The 15,510-nt window shown below is 30.9% G+C and overlaps 5 protein-coding genes across 5 annotated transcripts; 4 read left to right on the top strand and 1 right to left on the bottom strand.

The window, feature by feature from the left end:
• Positions 1-1,488: 1,488 nt before the first annotated feature.
• On the top strand, positions 1,489-5,307 carry LOC105618922 (bolA-like protein 2). The gene is made up of 3 exons (XM_012200451.1): positions 1,489-1,551; positions 5,009-5,103; positions 5,211-5,307. The coding sequence occupies exons 1-3, from the start codon at positions 1,489-1,491 to the stop codon at positions 5,305-5,307; spliced, it is 255 nt and encodes an 84-aa protein (XP_012055841.1).
• LOC105618921 (probable dolichyl pyrophosphate Man9GlcNAc2 alpha-1,3-glucosyltransferase) lies at positions 1,723-3,345 on the top strand. The gene has a single exon (XM_012200450.1). The coding sequence runs from the start codon at positions 1,723-1,725 to the stop codon at positions 3,343-3,345; it is 1,623 nt and encodes a 540-aa protein (XP_012055840.1).
• Positions 5,308-5,541: 234 nt separating the features above from the next.
• On the top strand, positions 5,542-6,857 carry LOC105619134 (mevalonate kinase-like). Its single transcript, XM_012200663.1, has 2 exons — positions 5,542-6,477; positions 6,597-6,857. Exons 1-2 carry the CDS (start codon positions 5,542-5,544, stop codon positions 6,855-6,857), a joined length of 1,197 nt encoding a protein of 398 aa, XP_012056053.1.
• Positions 6,858-8,015: 1,158 nt separating this feature from the next.
• LOC105619133 (two pore calcium channel protein 1-like) lies at positions 8,016-12,332 on the bottom strand. Its single transcript, XM_012200662.1, has 11 exons — positions 12,227-12,332; positions 11,657-11,862; positions 11,133-11,297; positions 10,938-11,063; positions 10,140-10,447; positions 9,780-10,060; positions 9,428-9,646; positions 9,241-9,360; positions 8,814-9,153; positions 8,430-8,731; positions 8,016-8,362 (listed from the first exon to the last, which is right to left on the bottom strand). The coding sequence occupies exons 1-11, from the start codon at positions 12,330-12,332 to the stop codon at positions 8,016-8,018; spliced, it is 2,520 nt and encodes an 839-aa protein (XP_012056052.1).
• Positions 12,333-14,289: 1,957 nt separating this feature from the next.
• On the top strand, positions 14,290-15,311 carry LOC105619131 (soluble lamin-associated protein of 75 kDa-like). Its single transcript, XM_012200661.1, has 4 exons — positions 14,290-14,303; positions 14,519-14,880; positions 14,948-15,124; positions 15,190-15,311. Exons 1-4 carry the CDS (start codon positions 14,290-14,292, stop codon positions 15,309-15,311), a joined length of 675 nt encoding a protein of 224 aa, XP_012056051.1.
• The last annotated feature ends 199 nt before the right edge of the window (positions 15,312-15,510 follow it).

Raw genomic sequence — 15,510 nt, 5'->3', positions numbered from 1 at the left:
AGGGTTGAGTAAGTTAATGTTTTTTTTTAACTGAATAAAGTTAAAGTTAATGGCTTTACAAAATTAAATTAAAAGTTGAAGGAATAAAAAATTAACTTAATGTAAGTTCAATCAATATTTGTTGATTACATTGACAATTGAATTAACTTAAGTTAAAAAAAAGTTAACTTTGAAAAAAATTATTTTTTAAATCAAAATGTCCTAATTTTTCTTAAAATGAGATTAAATAACTACAATATAGATTATTAAGTAAATTAAATTTTTAATTTTTTATTCATATGTGATATAAATATATAACACATAACGATATAATTATATAACTTTAAAAAAACTGTCAGCATAGAGAAGATACAAGATCAGTGATTATTTTTTAATAAACCTCAAGGCATAAAAAGTTGATTACAATCGAATATTTGACTGTAATTAGTCAATTTCTTATAACTTAATGCTTAAAACATCTATTATAGACTAAGACTTATGGTATAACCGCTTAAATCAATCAGAGGGCTATATTAGCATCTTAAGAAATTACTTAAGATGGTCTTAAAATATGAACAGATGATTACGAATATACGCCTTTAATCTTATTATATCTTATTATTTTTCTAAGATATTTAAAAGAGATAAAAAAATTGTTTAACTTAAAAAAAATGTTAAAAAGTTAATGTTTAAAAGTAACTTAGTTAAGTTAAAATTTAATGCATTTAAAATTAATTAAGTTAAGTTAAAAATTATTAACTTTTTAACTTTTTTTTAACTTTTAATGTTTTAACTAGTTACTACTCAACTCTGTAAATATTAATAAATATTGTTAATATCTAGAATTCTACGGAGATATTTTCGTCAAGAGAGAAGTTACGTATCAAAGAAATATTATTTTCAAACTGAAAATATTGTTTCATATAATAATATAAAATAAGAAGAATACCGCGTGACGTTTCTTGAACATGTGCGTATATTTAGGAGTCGATAATATTAATTTTTATTTTTGAAACTATACTTTTCTTATTGTTATTCATGCTTGTTTATTTATATGAGTGATGATTGTAAAAAAAATGCAATTTCAATTAAAATATTATACTGCATTGTAAATATAGATATTATATAAAGTATTTTGTATAATGTTAAATCTAAATAAATAAATTGAATATTTCATTAATAATAATTTTTTTGCATTGAAATAGCTAGAATACGAACCAAATAATCTGCAGAATCAGCAAAATTCCTTTTATCAAATAGAAGTTGAAAAAAGCGTACACAGATGGCGCATAAACTCAAGATATCGACAATCGATACTAAAATAAATCGTTCCATGTATCGATATCGAAACCATTATTGTAGGTGATTCTTGTAGACGTGGCTCTTGTGGAATGGGAACAGACTAAAAAAAGAAGTGTCGGATAAGCCTTGCCGACAGATACCTGAGTTTGATAGTACCCGGATATTATTTAACAGGTGTTTCCTGTCCGAGAAACATTGCGACTGGATATGCCATATAGCGAGGAGTACATTAAAGACAAAGTCACCGAGGGATTAAAAGCTGCATATGTGGTATGTAGATCGATTTTTTCTCTTTCTTTGTTTTTTTTTTCATTATTTACGAAATAAAAGTGCATGACGTGGCATTTTGCTAGGAAATCTCCTCTCGAAATTCTTGCCGATTAGTTTCGATTCGAAGATAGTTATTTGGAGTGACAAACGAGGATACTTGTATGACAGAGAATGCAGGGAAAGCTGCAGCTTGCTTTCATCACCTCCTTTGCCATTCTCTTGAGATGCTGCATTACTTACCATTCTCACAGTGGAGAGGGCAAACCCCCTATGTACGGAGATTACGAAGCCCAACGACACTGGCAGGAGATCACATTGAATCTGCCTCTTAACAAGTGGTATATTAATACCACAGACAATGATCTACAATACTGGGGTTTAGATTATCCACCTTTAACGGCATATCACAGTCTCCTGTTAGGCCATGTTGCGAACAGAATAGATCCTTCCTTCGTGAAGCTGCGAGAATCCAGAGGATTCGAGAATGCTGCGCATAAGCACTTCATGAGACTGACCGTCTTAATTGCAGATATTTTTATTTATTTGCCGGCTATCATATATTTTATAATCAATTCACATTCCTGGGACAATCGTCAATTTAGCGAGTCTAACATATTCAAATTTACAAAGAGAGACATTGCTGTTTTGATAGCATTGATCTATCCAGGATTGATATTAATAGATCATGGTCATTTTCAGTACAATTGTGTGTCACTAGGTTTCTTTGTCACTGCTGTAGCTGTTGTGCTGCAAGATTCATTTGTTATTGGCTCAATTCTATTTGTCCTAGCGCTGAACTACAAGCAAATGGAACTGTATCATGCTTTACCATTTTTCTTCTATATACTCGGACGTCACACACCTAACAAAACAAGATCTTGGTCTCACTGTATTCGCATGCTGATATACATATCCTTTGCAGTGCTGTTGATGTTCTATGTTATCTGGATGCCATTTCTAAAGAGTAGAGATTTATTTTTCAGCACGGTGTCCAGATTATTCCCTTTTTCCAGAGGCGTGTTTGAAGACAAAGTTGCTAATATTTGGTGCGCAATCAATGTTTTTTACAAATTGCGACAGATTTTCACGAACGAGCAATTAGCCAAGATCTGTTTAATAATGACAACGTGCGCAGTTCTACCGAGTTGCATTAGTTTGTATTTATCACCTATGAGGAATGCATTTATACTGTCTCTAATAAACTCTGCTCTGGCATTCTTCCTTTTCTCATTTCAAGTTCATGAAAAATCCATTCTCTTGGTTGCTGTTCCAGTTTTACTGCATTTTCACAATGATCCTCTCCCTTGCTTTTGGTTCTTGATCATCTCGCATTTTAGTATGCTACCATTATTTATAAAGGATAATCTGTACCTTGCTTATATTGGCACAATAATTTTTTATTTTTATTCCGTTTTTTGGATATGGCCCGATCTATTTTATAATGATAGAACAAACAACTTGTTAAATAAAGATAAATCAAAATTGAAAAATAGAATAAAACAATATAAGAAAAATATAGTTCTCTCAGATTTGTTAAATTATAAAAAGTCAGATTTGTTAAATTATAAAAAGTCTTGGCTTTTGCTCGCGTTTTATGGATCTATTTCAGGTGTGTTACTTCTTTCTATTATCAACCAATTTGTAAAACCTCCTGAAAGATATCCGGATTTATTTGCGCTTTTAGTATCGATATATTCATGTGGGCATTTTCTAATTTTCTTTGTATATTTTAATTACATCCAACTATTTGTATTCAGGAAAGAGAACGCTGCAAGTAAAATCAAATCACATTAAATGATGCAGCTACTGAAAACAGAGAATGTACAAATTGTTACATTTGTAAATAATAAATAAATAACTTTAAACATTTAAAATCGAATCGATCGTCATTGCTATCCTTTTTCCGCGACGTTGATTCTTTCGCTACACTTTTTTCACACTTATTTCGTATCACAAAGATTGTGTTTTGAGAAAAAATCTAATAAAGAAGAAAAATTGTTAATTCTGTATGAGTAATTTAATTCATTATAAACTTAATATATTGATTATAATTAAATAAAACAGCATAATAATGTACATACAATAGATTATTTTACATCTGTAGATCAATTCTTTTTAGTTGAATGTCTTGCACAGTTCATTTTTCTTTTTTTACTTCACATTGGAGAAAAAAAAAGAAAAATAGACTGTACACAAGAAATCAACTAAAAAGAACGGACTTCTGTCTAAAGTTGTATGTACCATCGTATATATATATATAGAATAAGGTTTCAAAATCTTAAAATTTTGTATTAGTAGTTATCAACATGTGTAAAAGCAAATTAAAAATTTAAATCTCATTTTATGTGATTGTCAGTTTTTGTACCTACAAATAATAAATGAATATGCTAAGTCACTGAAAACTGAATGATTAATATACGTACATATGTCTTTTACATCTCTTCTTAGTGTGCGAATAATATTCAATGCTATATATTTAACTTTAATTGCTTATTCTATACAATCACAATTATAGTTATGCTTCTATTAACATTAAACATAACTAACACATAAACATAACTAACAGAAATCAAAACTAATGAGAGTCAAACGCTGGTGATGAGGCGCAAAATAATCTTAAAAAATAATAAAAATTATGAATATTTTGTTGGTAAATAATATCTTCTTTATTTTGAACATTTCAACTCACACACTTTGGAGTCCTCTTCAATAATATAAATATAATAATATAATATAAATATGACTATTACTTGGGTTAAATATACAAGGTGATGCTTGATTATATTTTCATTTATATACAAACTAAAAAATATTTTGCACGATATATATTTATTTATTTATTTATTTACATTTATATTTATATTTGTAATGTAATTTTTAAAATATCAGATAAATTTATCAAAAAATACCAATTAAATCAAGAATTTAATATATGAATGTATTACTCTGACATTTTTTAAAAATACTACATCATTGGTAATATATTTTACAGTATATTATTAATAGAAAACAATTTTTTATTATACAGATTACATGCCAATATCTAGAAAACAAGATGCATGCATAGCCTTGAACGTTGCCTTAAGTTTTTATCTTTATCTTAATTTACATTAATGTCAGTGCGATATATATATGCGTTTGGTGTTTTTATAACATCATTATAACAAATCTCAACATTCTCTACTCTATATCCTAGTCTTAACTTAATACGTAAATGAAACATTCGAATTATGTCATCTAATTTAAACAACATTTATTAATAAGCTTAAGTATAATTTTGTATCGCTATCAAGTATGTTATATTCAGATGTATATGTATAGATGTGTGTTCTGACTGTGTTTGATATTTAGCGTTTATTTATAGAATATTGATGCTAGGAAAAAAATTATTTGCGTTCGTTAAATATCCGTTGAGGGGTTTAGAAAGATATTGTTTGCAGTGCATTGTGTGTTACAGGAAGTAGTGGATCAATCCGACGGTTGTGGTGCGAAATTTTCAGTATTTGTCGTTTCTGATTTATTCCAAGGAAAGCCGTTGTTGGTACGTCACAGGTAACACATCATTCTGAAATTATACATCAGTTTTAATGTTTTCTCATTTAAATTTCTTAATAAAATTCATGATACAAAGTTTCAATAATTAAAATTTTGTAATCCAGGCTTGTGTATGGAGTTCTAGAAGAAGAACTGAAGACAATTCATGCCATTTCGCTAACAACTTTAACATCAGAACAATGGGAAAAAACGAAAAGTTAACTGTCGAATGTTAAATTTCTTTTATGGATAGCAAATTAATAACGAATTGATAAAAAGCTAATATTACTTACTTTTAACACAACATAAAAGATTCAAAAGTTTTTATATGAATGATTTTTCCTGGATCATCCATTAAATAATTACATACTTCTAATAGAAATCTATTTCAACAGATCCAATATATTCAGTGTTATATCATTTTCTCAGATAAAAAAATTTTTAATCGTAAGAAAAATGATCGAGTTCAAAATATCTGCACCGGGCAAGATCATTTTATTCGGAGAACATGCGGCGGTGTACGGAAGAACTGCTGTGGCGAGTAGCATAAACTTACGTACCACTGTTAAATTCACTGAACGGTGTAGATCACAATATTTAAGGAACATCATTAAGATAGAGTTTCCTGATATCAAATTATCTTTTAGTTTTCCTTTTTACGTATTTCGAAACCACTTCTTTAGTGATAATTTCGATTATCCATCGGTCAAAAAAAATAATCAATTATATAGTTGTGTGAGTGATTTTATCGATTTGATAAAAGATTCAACAGACAAGAGCAACAATGAAATTACCAAGGAACAGAAATTAAGTTTACAAGCGTTCTTTTATTTGTTCGTTTATATCGCTTATGAAGAATGTATCAATGTGAAAGAAACTTCCTTACACGTGCATTTATCCACGGAATTAAAAGTTGGCACTGGTCTGGGCAGTTCAGCATCATTCGCAGTATGTCTTTCAGCATGTTTTCTACATTGGTCGATTCTACAGAAGGGCAATCAACACTGTACTTTTAACAAGGACGAGCTCGATAAGATTTCAAAATACGCTCTAAACTGTGAGAAAATTATGCACGAGTCTCCGTCCGGAATCGACAATAGCGTGTGCACATACGGTTCGGTAATAAAATTTCAACAGAAAAAGCTGGTGGACATGTTACCACATATGTTGAATCTGAAAATTTTACTGGTTAATACGAATATTATTCGGAGTACAAAAGATCAAGTCGAACGAGCAGCGCGTATCAAGAATGTATATCCTGACATCATCAATCCTATTTTGGATTGTATCGGTGATGTATCGCAAAATGCTTGGGAAGTATTTACAGAAATGAACAAAATCGCCGATAAAGCTACAGAAGCTATGGAAGATTATTGGTTTGAAAAGTTATCGGTAAATGTCATCTGTGTTTGTGAACTTCAATATGTCATTTTGTTATATATTTTTTATATTTTTAAAACTCATATGTAATATGTTGGAAATTGTAACCATCTTTTAATGTTACTTCACAGGTTCTTATGAATATGAATCAAGGATTACTAATTTCATTAGATGTGACACATCCAAGATTAGAGATGATTTGTGCAATGGCATTTACGCATTCATATGCAGCAAAGCTTACGGGTGCTGGTGGAGGTGGATATGCATACGTTTTGCTGCCACCAGACATTGAAAACGAATCCATCGATCTTTTCTCAAAAGAATTAAAGGAAAATGATTTCGATGTCACGATAATCAAGCTAGGTGGTAGCGGAGTGAAAATAGAGCATTAATTTGGAATAAATGATTTATATATATTAGTAATTAAATATGAATTAAAATAATTATACAATGATATTCTTTGTGGAAGAACAGAGAAAAATATAAGTTTATATATAATATTCTGTATACACATAAATAAAATATGTATTTGTTAAATAAACACACGAATTATCACATTAAAAATAGAAAAATAACAATAAAACATTCTTTCACGCTAATAATACATAACAATATTAGATATGTCTACACATCGTATTAGCATCATACAAAATTGACTCGAGATGAAAGAATATATTTGCTTCATTCTTTTAATTAAAATATTAAATTTTGTAAATTGGAATTCATTTATAAGAAAAAAAATTAATAAATATAGCTAAGATCATTTTGCTTCGAATCCCGCGATCTTCGAGTTCGCCCTAGCGATTTATTTTCAAAATCAAATCAAATTAAGCTTTTTGCAATACGATTTATAGAATGACGAAGACAACGTTGCTTATCATCTGTATAAAAATAATATCAAAATGATATGATCCAATATACAATATTATTTTTTATAATATACTTTGTAATAATTAGAATCAAAGTATATTTATATTTGCCGCATATATAAATTATTATCACTATGAAATGCATTAACGTGAGTTTAAGAAATAATTATTTTCTAAAAATGAATCTTCATAATATTTATGACTAGTTGTAATATCAAAATTTATAAAGGAAGTTATTCGTTTGCGATAAAATTTTATAATTGCATCTTTTAGAATTCTATCGATCATTACACGGAGAAATTTTTTTTTTTTAGAATTTAGCTTGAAAATAGTCCTGGGACATTGTACTTCAAAGAATTTTATATAAATTTCTCTCATTTATTAATAAAATTATAATAAAATATAAAATAAGTTTGATCAATTTTACTGAAGTGCATGGTAAAAATTTTTTTAATATTGTATTGTACCAACTACCACATTTTCAGGGTAAATTAAAAAAAATTCTCTCCGTGTATAAAATAAAATTTTCAATATGTGCATAAACATTAGCTTTTCCTATTATCAAGATATATTCGTTAATGTTTAAACAAGCTACGTTGTTGATAAATGCACTTACACAAATGTAAGCGAGATATTTATATAAATTAATCTTCAAAATATGGTCTAAGTCAAAAATTTAATTTACTGAATAGGTATACTATCGTTTTGCTGATGACGCAAATTGCCGTTTAGTATAAGATGATCGGTGTCAGAAATGCCTCCATCGTTGGTTCCATCTTCCACATTATGTGTTACATTAGGTGTAAGTTGCTTTTCTTCGGATTTTGCTTCGGCTATCCATTCATTTATTTCATATGTATACATCTTTTTCTGTAAAACCTCTCGCGTTCGTGGCCGTGAACCAATGAAGAAAGTGCTTCCTCCAACAACCAAAGAGTTGCGTAGATCTTCCAAAATTTGAAAGTCTTCGATTATGCATTGCAATTCATTCCATTTTAATTCCACTTTTTCGTGAAGCATTTTTTCTTCTAAAAATTAAAAAAAATTATAAAATTGACGAAAAAGATCTCTATTGCTTAAGTATATATTTATTACCGTCATGCTTGGAAGTTGATTTTTTATACTGTATCCTAAATCGAAAAGCTTCTAAGAAACTGGATACCACAATAGTCAGTACGATCATAGTCACCAGATAAAATATCATAAAGTATATCCTTGTATACATGCCCGCAGTAAATGCGTATGCATCCATTTGTACATACCAATTATTAACAACTGTTAATTCAAAAAGTGTAATGCTACTCGCCATGAGATTGTCAAAAGTGTTAAGATAGTAATATCCCAACTCCGAGCTATCATTGACAGAGTACCGATAGAAATCTTTAATAGGCGTATCCCTATTGAACATATTTAATAAAATTAGATTTATATATTAAAAAATTAAGAGAAAAAATATATAATTATTGATTTGATACTAACTGGCAGCAATCGCGCATATCGTATCCGGCAAACAGTTCCATTCCAATGATCGCGAAAAAATAATACAAGACCAGCATAACAATCGCAGTCGAACACATCTGAGGAAACAAAATTACGAGAGTGCCGAAAACATCTCGATAGCGTTTCTTAATCTTAAATAATCTCAGTGTTCTGAGAGGTCGGAACAAAACCAGAAATGTAGCCGACGGGAATATCATAAGAGCGCACATAGCGACGCTGGTCATTACTGTTGTCCCGAAATCAAAGAGATTCCATCCAGAGCTCAGATAAGATTGAACACCAAGAGCTAATACTTTTATGAATGCTTCAGCAATAAAAACTGTAAATTTATTTACATATTTTAATTACGGATTTTTTTACATTTTAAGATATTCATTTTAAGAGATTATTATTTTTTTTTACTCACGTTCAGCGAACAACAGAGTATCCCAACACGCAGCAAACGCGTGCACCGATTTTTCAAGACAGTTACTCGGTTCAAAGATTCTTATTATCATGGCGATACAATTACCGATAATGATCATATCTGTAAAATTACAAATGATGAAATACAAGGCATTCTTATATATAAAATTATTTACACATATACTTACACACCAAAGTTTCAAAATAAGACCACTTGATCATAGCATTAGCTCCTTTACATAGCGTTTGCAAAGGCCACCACAGAGTGCGGTACCATGGTACATCAGAATATTGCAAGGACCATTGAAGTGTATTGGCGTCATAAATCGATAAGAATTCCTCGCAATTTAGAGCGCCATTTCCCGTTTTATTCATATGACAAAACATTAAAACAATGTCACATATGGCTACAAAAATCATATATTATTGTAGATATAAAATTATTTCTATTACTTTTAGAGTTTTGTATGAAATTTGAGTTATATGCGCGTTTGACAAAGAAATAGTACTAAAGTTGATTAAAAACTCTTGTATACATACATTTATTCGGAGCATAATATCGCATTAATCCTTCAAATTGACGAAATCGTATCTTATCAGGGTTTTGCTTGGAAACCAAGAGTTCGAAAGCATGTTGACACGCTTTCCTTTTGTGCAGGAACAATTTCTTGAATTTATCGCGCTCGCAAGATGTGAATGTCTCGTTTACCACCGCCAGCATTAAATTCATCATTACGTACAACATGGTACACAAATAAGATACAAAGTATATCGCGTACCACTTATTTTGGGAATATGATGGCATCATTACATCCGGAAAGCTACAAAGTGCGTTGTCGATAAATCATATTAAATTAATCATTATTAAATTAATTATATTGTCAGATTGTATCTACTCACTTGGCAGTGGTAAGAAGAACAAACAGACTGACGAAGCTATCTTGCATTGTAGCGAAATGTCCGTTTATTTCACAGAACATATAATAACCCAATACGGTATATACAATAATCAAGAAAAAAAGAAGACCCAGCATATCTAAGATAGGTGGTAGCGTAAAAAGTATTTGCCTTATGAATCTCCTTACACCGCCGCAATATTTCGTGTCTATTAAAAAGATCGGTCTAAGGGCGCGCGTTACACGAACATGTGAGGATTGCCGTACTAGAACTGTCATAGCTTCGAGAAACATGATTGCTAATGTAATACACTGAAATAGAAATTATTATGAATAAGAATATTCGAAAGAAGTCAATAACCTAACTCCATAATCGGCAGCTGTTACATTTTTGATAATCATTTCAAATCGTCATTCTCTATTCATTTAAATTTTATGAGGAATATTGCGACGCGTCTGACATTGCACTAATTCCAAAACTCATTATGTAAGTAAGCTAATAAATCATTACATATTCCGTTGCAGTAACCATTACTCATCACAATGCGGTCGTTGATCGTTAATAAATACACGATTACTGTCTGATACTCTATATCGTTGCATAATAATGATCAGTCACAAGTGTAAGAACGAGCAACTTTTGAATAATCCGATTATATGAATAATCCGTTTTTCTCACACACGTGTTTACGAAGACACCTTCGTAAACACGTTACTAAACTATGATGCAGTATTCTGCTTTTTCAAACATTTGTAATATAGAAATATTTATGTAGAAATATTTCCAGTAAAAGTATCTTACTTTTAACATTGTACGTTTGTGTTTTAACATAGGTGCCCAGCCAGTCCATCTCAGCTTTAAAGTCAATTGCACACCGATAGTAATTAATGCAAGTAATTCTACCGAGCCATGTACCCATACTGGTACCTACGACAAAACATATACATAAAAGATATCGATAAAGAAAGTGATATGCCGTTATCTATGCATGAATACTTTGAATAGCGGCAAAGCAGGCTCTTCTACAAATGCTAGAGACAAGAGAATTAACGAAATCAGTAAATCCAATCCATTGTACCAATTGTTATGGACTAAGAAATACGCCGGCATATCTTCAGGATGCCTTGGATGAGAATCAAATTTCTCATTGTTTCTGCCTTCCTGAAACAATAATCACTTTGATGATAATGATAAAAATAATATATCATATTTTAATCTTGATTATCAATAAATTATAACTTGGTAATATTTAACATCTTACATATCAATGCAATATTGTTCATTTGTGAAATATTTATAATGTGAGAAATATATATCTCTGTATATTACCTAATAACTACATAGTAATGTTGCAGAATATAATGTACTATAGAATACAATAGGTATCCTTGAAAAAAATAATTGGCCACTCAATTTGCCGCAAGCGGAATAGATATGCGTAAGCTTAGTAGATATGTAATCTCTGCATTCTGTTAATTATTATCATTTTAGATAAGACTTGAAAATCAATATATAATTACCTCTAAATATATTGCAGCTTCACGACAATTCATTTCCCAATGCATTTTCCAATGCACATCACACGTAGTGAACACTGTATTCTCGGTCATGCTTTCAGTTTGACTCGCTTCGCACTTATAATTCAGTTGATTAGTATTGTTAGCATTGCCAAATGATGATCTTACATGACTTCCTGAAGAAGGTGAGGACAGCATGGAACCATATTCTGCAAAAAAATCTGCAATTATCTCAATAATCATAACATACCTTTAAAAGAAAATCATAAAAATTTCTTGACAAATAATAAAGTACTGCAATAAAAATACTTTCATAAATTAATAAAATTTCACAAATATAAAACGAAATCTGCATATTTGTTAAAGAGAAATTATTTTTACACGACTATGTGCTGTCAACAAAGAGTCTCAAGTAGAATATCGATTTGTCTCGTTCAAAAGAGACAGTCATTCAAAAGCAATATCCTTCCTGTCAACAGTGCGCAATTCATAACGTTGTAGCCATTTTTTTATTGCAGAATACAGGAACTTTAGATATATTTAGGTCAACGAGAATGTTTTAGGGAGACTTACGTCGATTCGAGCCATTAGTAATCTCCTGATCGAGCGGCTGGTTTGTATCGTTGTTGAATCGTTGATAATTGGCGTCGTGCTCACTGAGCTGCGACGAAGACGACATTGAAGCGAGCGCGTATCCCTTCCGCGTCGTCCAGCTAACGCGCGACTGCACTGGCTGTACTGTGCGCACTCTCCCAACGTCAGCGCGTCACTATTGACGGACCCTGGGAGTCCTGGGATCAGCTCTTTGCTTTCAATGTGTTGGTGTACACGGGTGTCCACTTACTCCAACTGCGCGATGTACTAAGCGCGTGGGCGTATATAGACGAATGTATGATATGTTCCATGCTATCGTCTATCAACGAGAGATATCTTGGCGTTATCTGCAATAGAATCAAAACGGACATGCGCATGTCTTGGAGAGGAAAAGCGAGAAGAAAATGCAATCTGTCAATTTCCATCGTGTCATTCGTGTCCCTCACGGCCCGCGATTAGTTACACCACTGCGTTGCCATCTGCACACTTATCTAGGATTTTTTTTCAACTGAATGTTATAATCAGACGATGAAAATTCTTCAATAAGGCATATTTCTATTTCAATCTTATTATCTTCTTCGCTTAGCGATATAGTGGACTTTCTAAATTGCAATCAGGAATCTTGCGTATTGTTGGAGTTTTATACCTATAATGTATAGACGTTTACAATTAATAAATGTTGAATTATGTATGTAATGTAAAGATTCGGACACAATTCATGAGAGCATAGAACTCTTTAACTTCTATCGTTGTCTTATTGAAGCAAAATACAAGATTTTAAAGTTCACGCAAAGAATAAAGATAGTTAGAATATAACTCGTCGATTATAAATATAATCATATCGTAAAAAAAATCACACATAGAAGTTAGTAATCTATACTAAAAGAGTTAATTGTCTCTGGCCATATAATAAAAGAGCACAAGAATATAATTCTTTATCTTTTGATAATAACGACCGAATGCCCTTATATTTTACACTTGTGCATAAAATTACGTATGATCTGAGCATTCAACCGGTCTTATGTAATCGTACTCGACCGACTCTTATCGGTCGCAAGCGTATCGAGCAATTAGAAATAATACCTTATCACAAAATAATAATTACTTCCTAATTATTTCCATAATTTATAAAATTACGCAAAAATTACGAAGGGAGATAACATATTGTACAATTAATGCAGGAAATTTTAATTTTGCAAGAATTTAAGTAATGTATATCTATAATCATAGAAAATAAATGGTTTTTTTTTTAAAAGCATTAATGATCTTCCCTAATTGATTTTCAGCTGGTAATTCAATGGCAATGTAATTTTAAATACTTTAAATAATTTTTTTTAATTAAATAAGAGAAATTCTGTTTTTGGTCATTTTTTTTAATATACCGCTAATCCTGAGTAGGGATCATAGGTCTGTCCTTAGCCTATCCTTTTTAAATGAAGTTTTTTGCTCGATTAATCTTTTCTATTTTTCTTTTCACATTGGAAAAAAAGAGAAAAGATGAATTGGACGAGTGCAGCTAAAAAAACAGATCTTTTTTTTAGTTAAATTTTTTGTTCATTTTTTTGTTCTCTAACATGGAGAGAAAAAGAAAAAAGATAACTCAAGAGATTCAGGTAAAAAGAACAGATATCTTGTAACTGTTTCTTTAAGGCGGAAATGAGAAAAGTGATAAATTTCTCCATTACCTTCACGAAAAAAATTTTCACTTTCATGTTTCTGCCTTAGAGAACAAGTTACATTTAGCTTATGCATTAGTTACATAGAGAAAACACGATTTTTATTTCTTGTGCTACGAAATCAATATAATCTATTTGTAAATCACGTACGTAAATTTCCGTGTCGAATTCGAGAAGTGTTTGCCACGTGGCGTATATTGCAATTGTAAATTCCACTTGTCACATGCGCATACTTCACCGATAAAGCAGTCCAAGAACGACAACTGAATTACGATTCTTATCAGTTAATAAGTTCCACTTTTTTGTAGGGCAATCTAGTCGAATATTTCTCTCTTATTACTCGCGTCTTCGTTCCGTCTAATCAAAATGATATGTTCAAGGTGATGAATCAACTTATTTTTTACGAATTCACGTTACTTGTTTCAGAATCTGATTAGTTTGGCCGCGTTGTCAATATTAAAATTAGTCGATTACGTAATAGTAATTTTCATCGCAAGAATTTCCCTCGATTTTCATCTGTAAAACACAAATTGTTACTCGCACTTTCATATAAAAAAAATATTTTTATAACTATAATACACTAATGTGATCGTAGATGCGAAAAATATGTACGAACAAAAACGATTCAACTCGATCTACGGAGTTTGAACATTCAGGGCGACGTCCACCGCATAGATTGCATCGATAGCAATCACTTCGTAGCTGTAACATTAAATGACGAGATAATCAACGTTGATGATGCTTATTGCGATCGACTCGACAATGAATGGCGGGAGGTCCAAACGGATCGTGATAAAGTGCTTTTTTATATACTGAGCCAAATCGTTTATCCAAATTTCGACGCACCACGACCGGAAAAATATGAGTCGTTGTATACTCTGGTAGACGAGTCTGATGTCATTTTATTAAGATGGCAAGGAGGCAAAGCGATCGGATTTTATACCGTTAAACCTATAGGTAATTATGTGATGTTAAAAAATTTTAAATGAGAATACAAATGCAACATTCTTAATTGTCCGTATAGGTACAGAAATATTCTCGATGAAAGAGAGATACATAATGCCTGTAGTAGATTCGGTGTATATTCGTTCGGAATATAGGAATCGAGGTTTCGGTACAGGAATCCTATCGGATGTAATCGCACGTTTCCCAAACGAAGATATCGGTTTTTCGAAGCCGATCTCCAGCGGAATGTTGAGAAGTGAGTATCCAGTTTCAACATATTAATATTTGTATTTATACATAATATGAACTTTTCTTATATAGTATTGAAGACATTTTTGACGAATCGTAAGGAGTATCGATTGCGTTTCTGGGAGATCGCGGACTGTGATGTCAACGGGTCTCAGCAACTGATATGGTGTAATTTAAAAAGAGCAGCTTTATGACAAAAAGCAATTAGAATTTATTATAAAAGCCATCGCATGGCGTAACAGGATATTTATACATTTGTAATTATACATCATACTTGTAGATGCACATGTATATATGTATATCTAGAGAAATATACATATACGTACGTACATTGTGCATATACATATACTATATATATATATATATATATATATATATATATATATACTANAC

The sequence above is a fragment of the Atta cephalotes genome, assembly GCF_000143395.1.
Source record: "Atta cephalotes unplaced genomic scaffold scaffold00019, whole genome shotgun sequence".
In the NCBI taxonomy this organism is placed as follows: Eukaryota; Metazoa; Arthropoda; class Insecta; order Hymenoptera; family Formicidae; genus Atta; species Atta cephalotes.
Note: the sequence above shows the minus strand (reverse complement) of the source record. Positions and strands in the feature narration are given on the sequence as shown.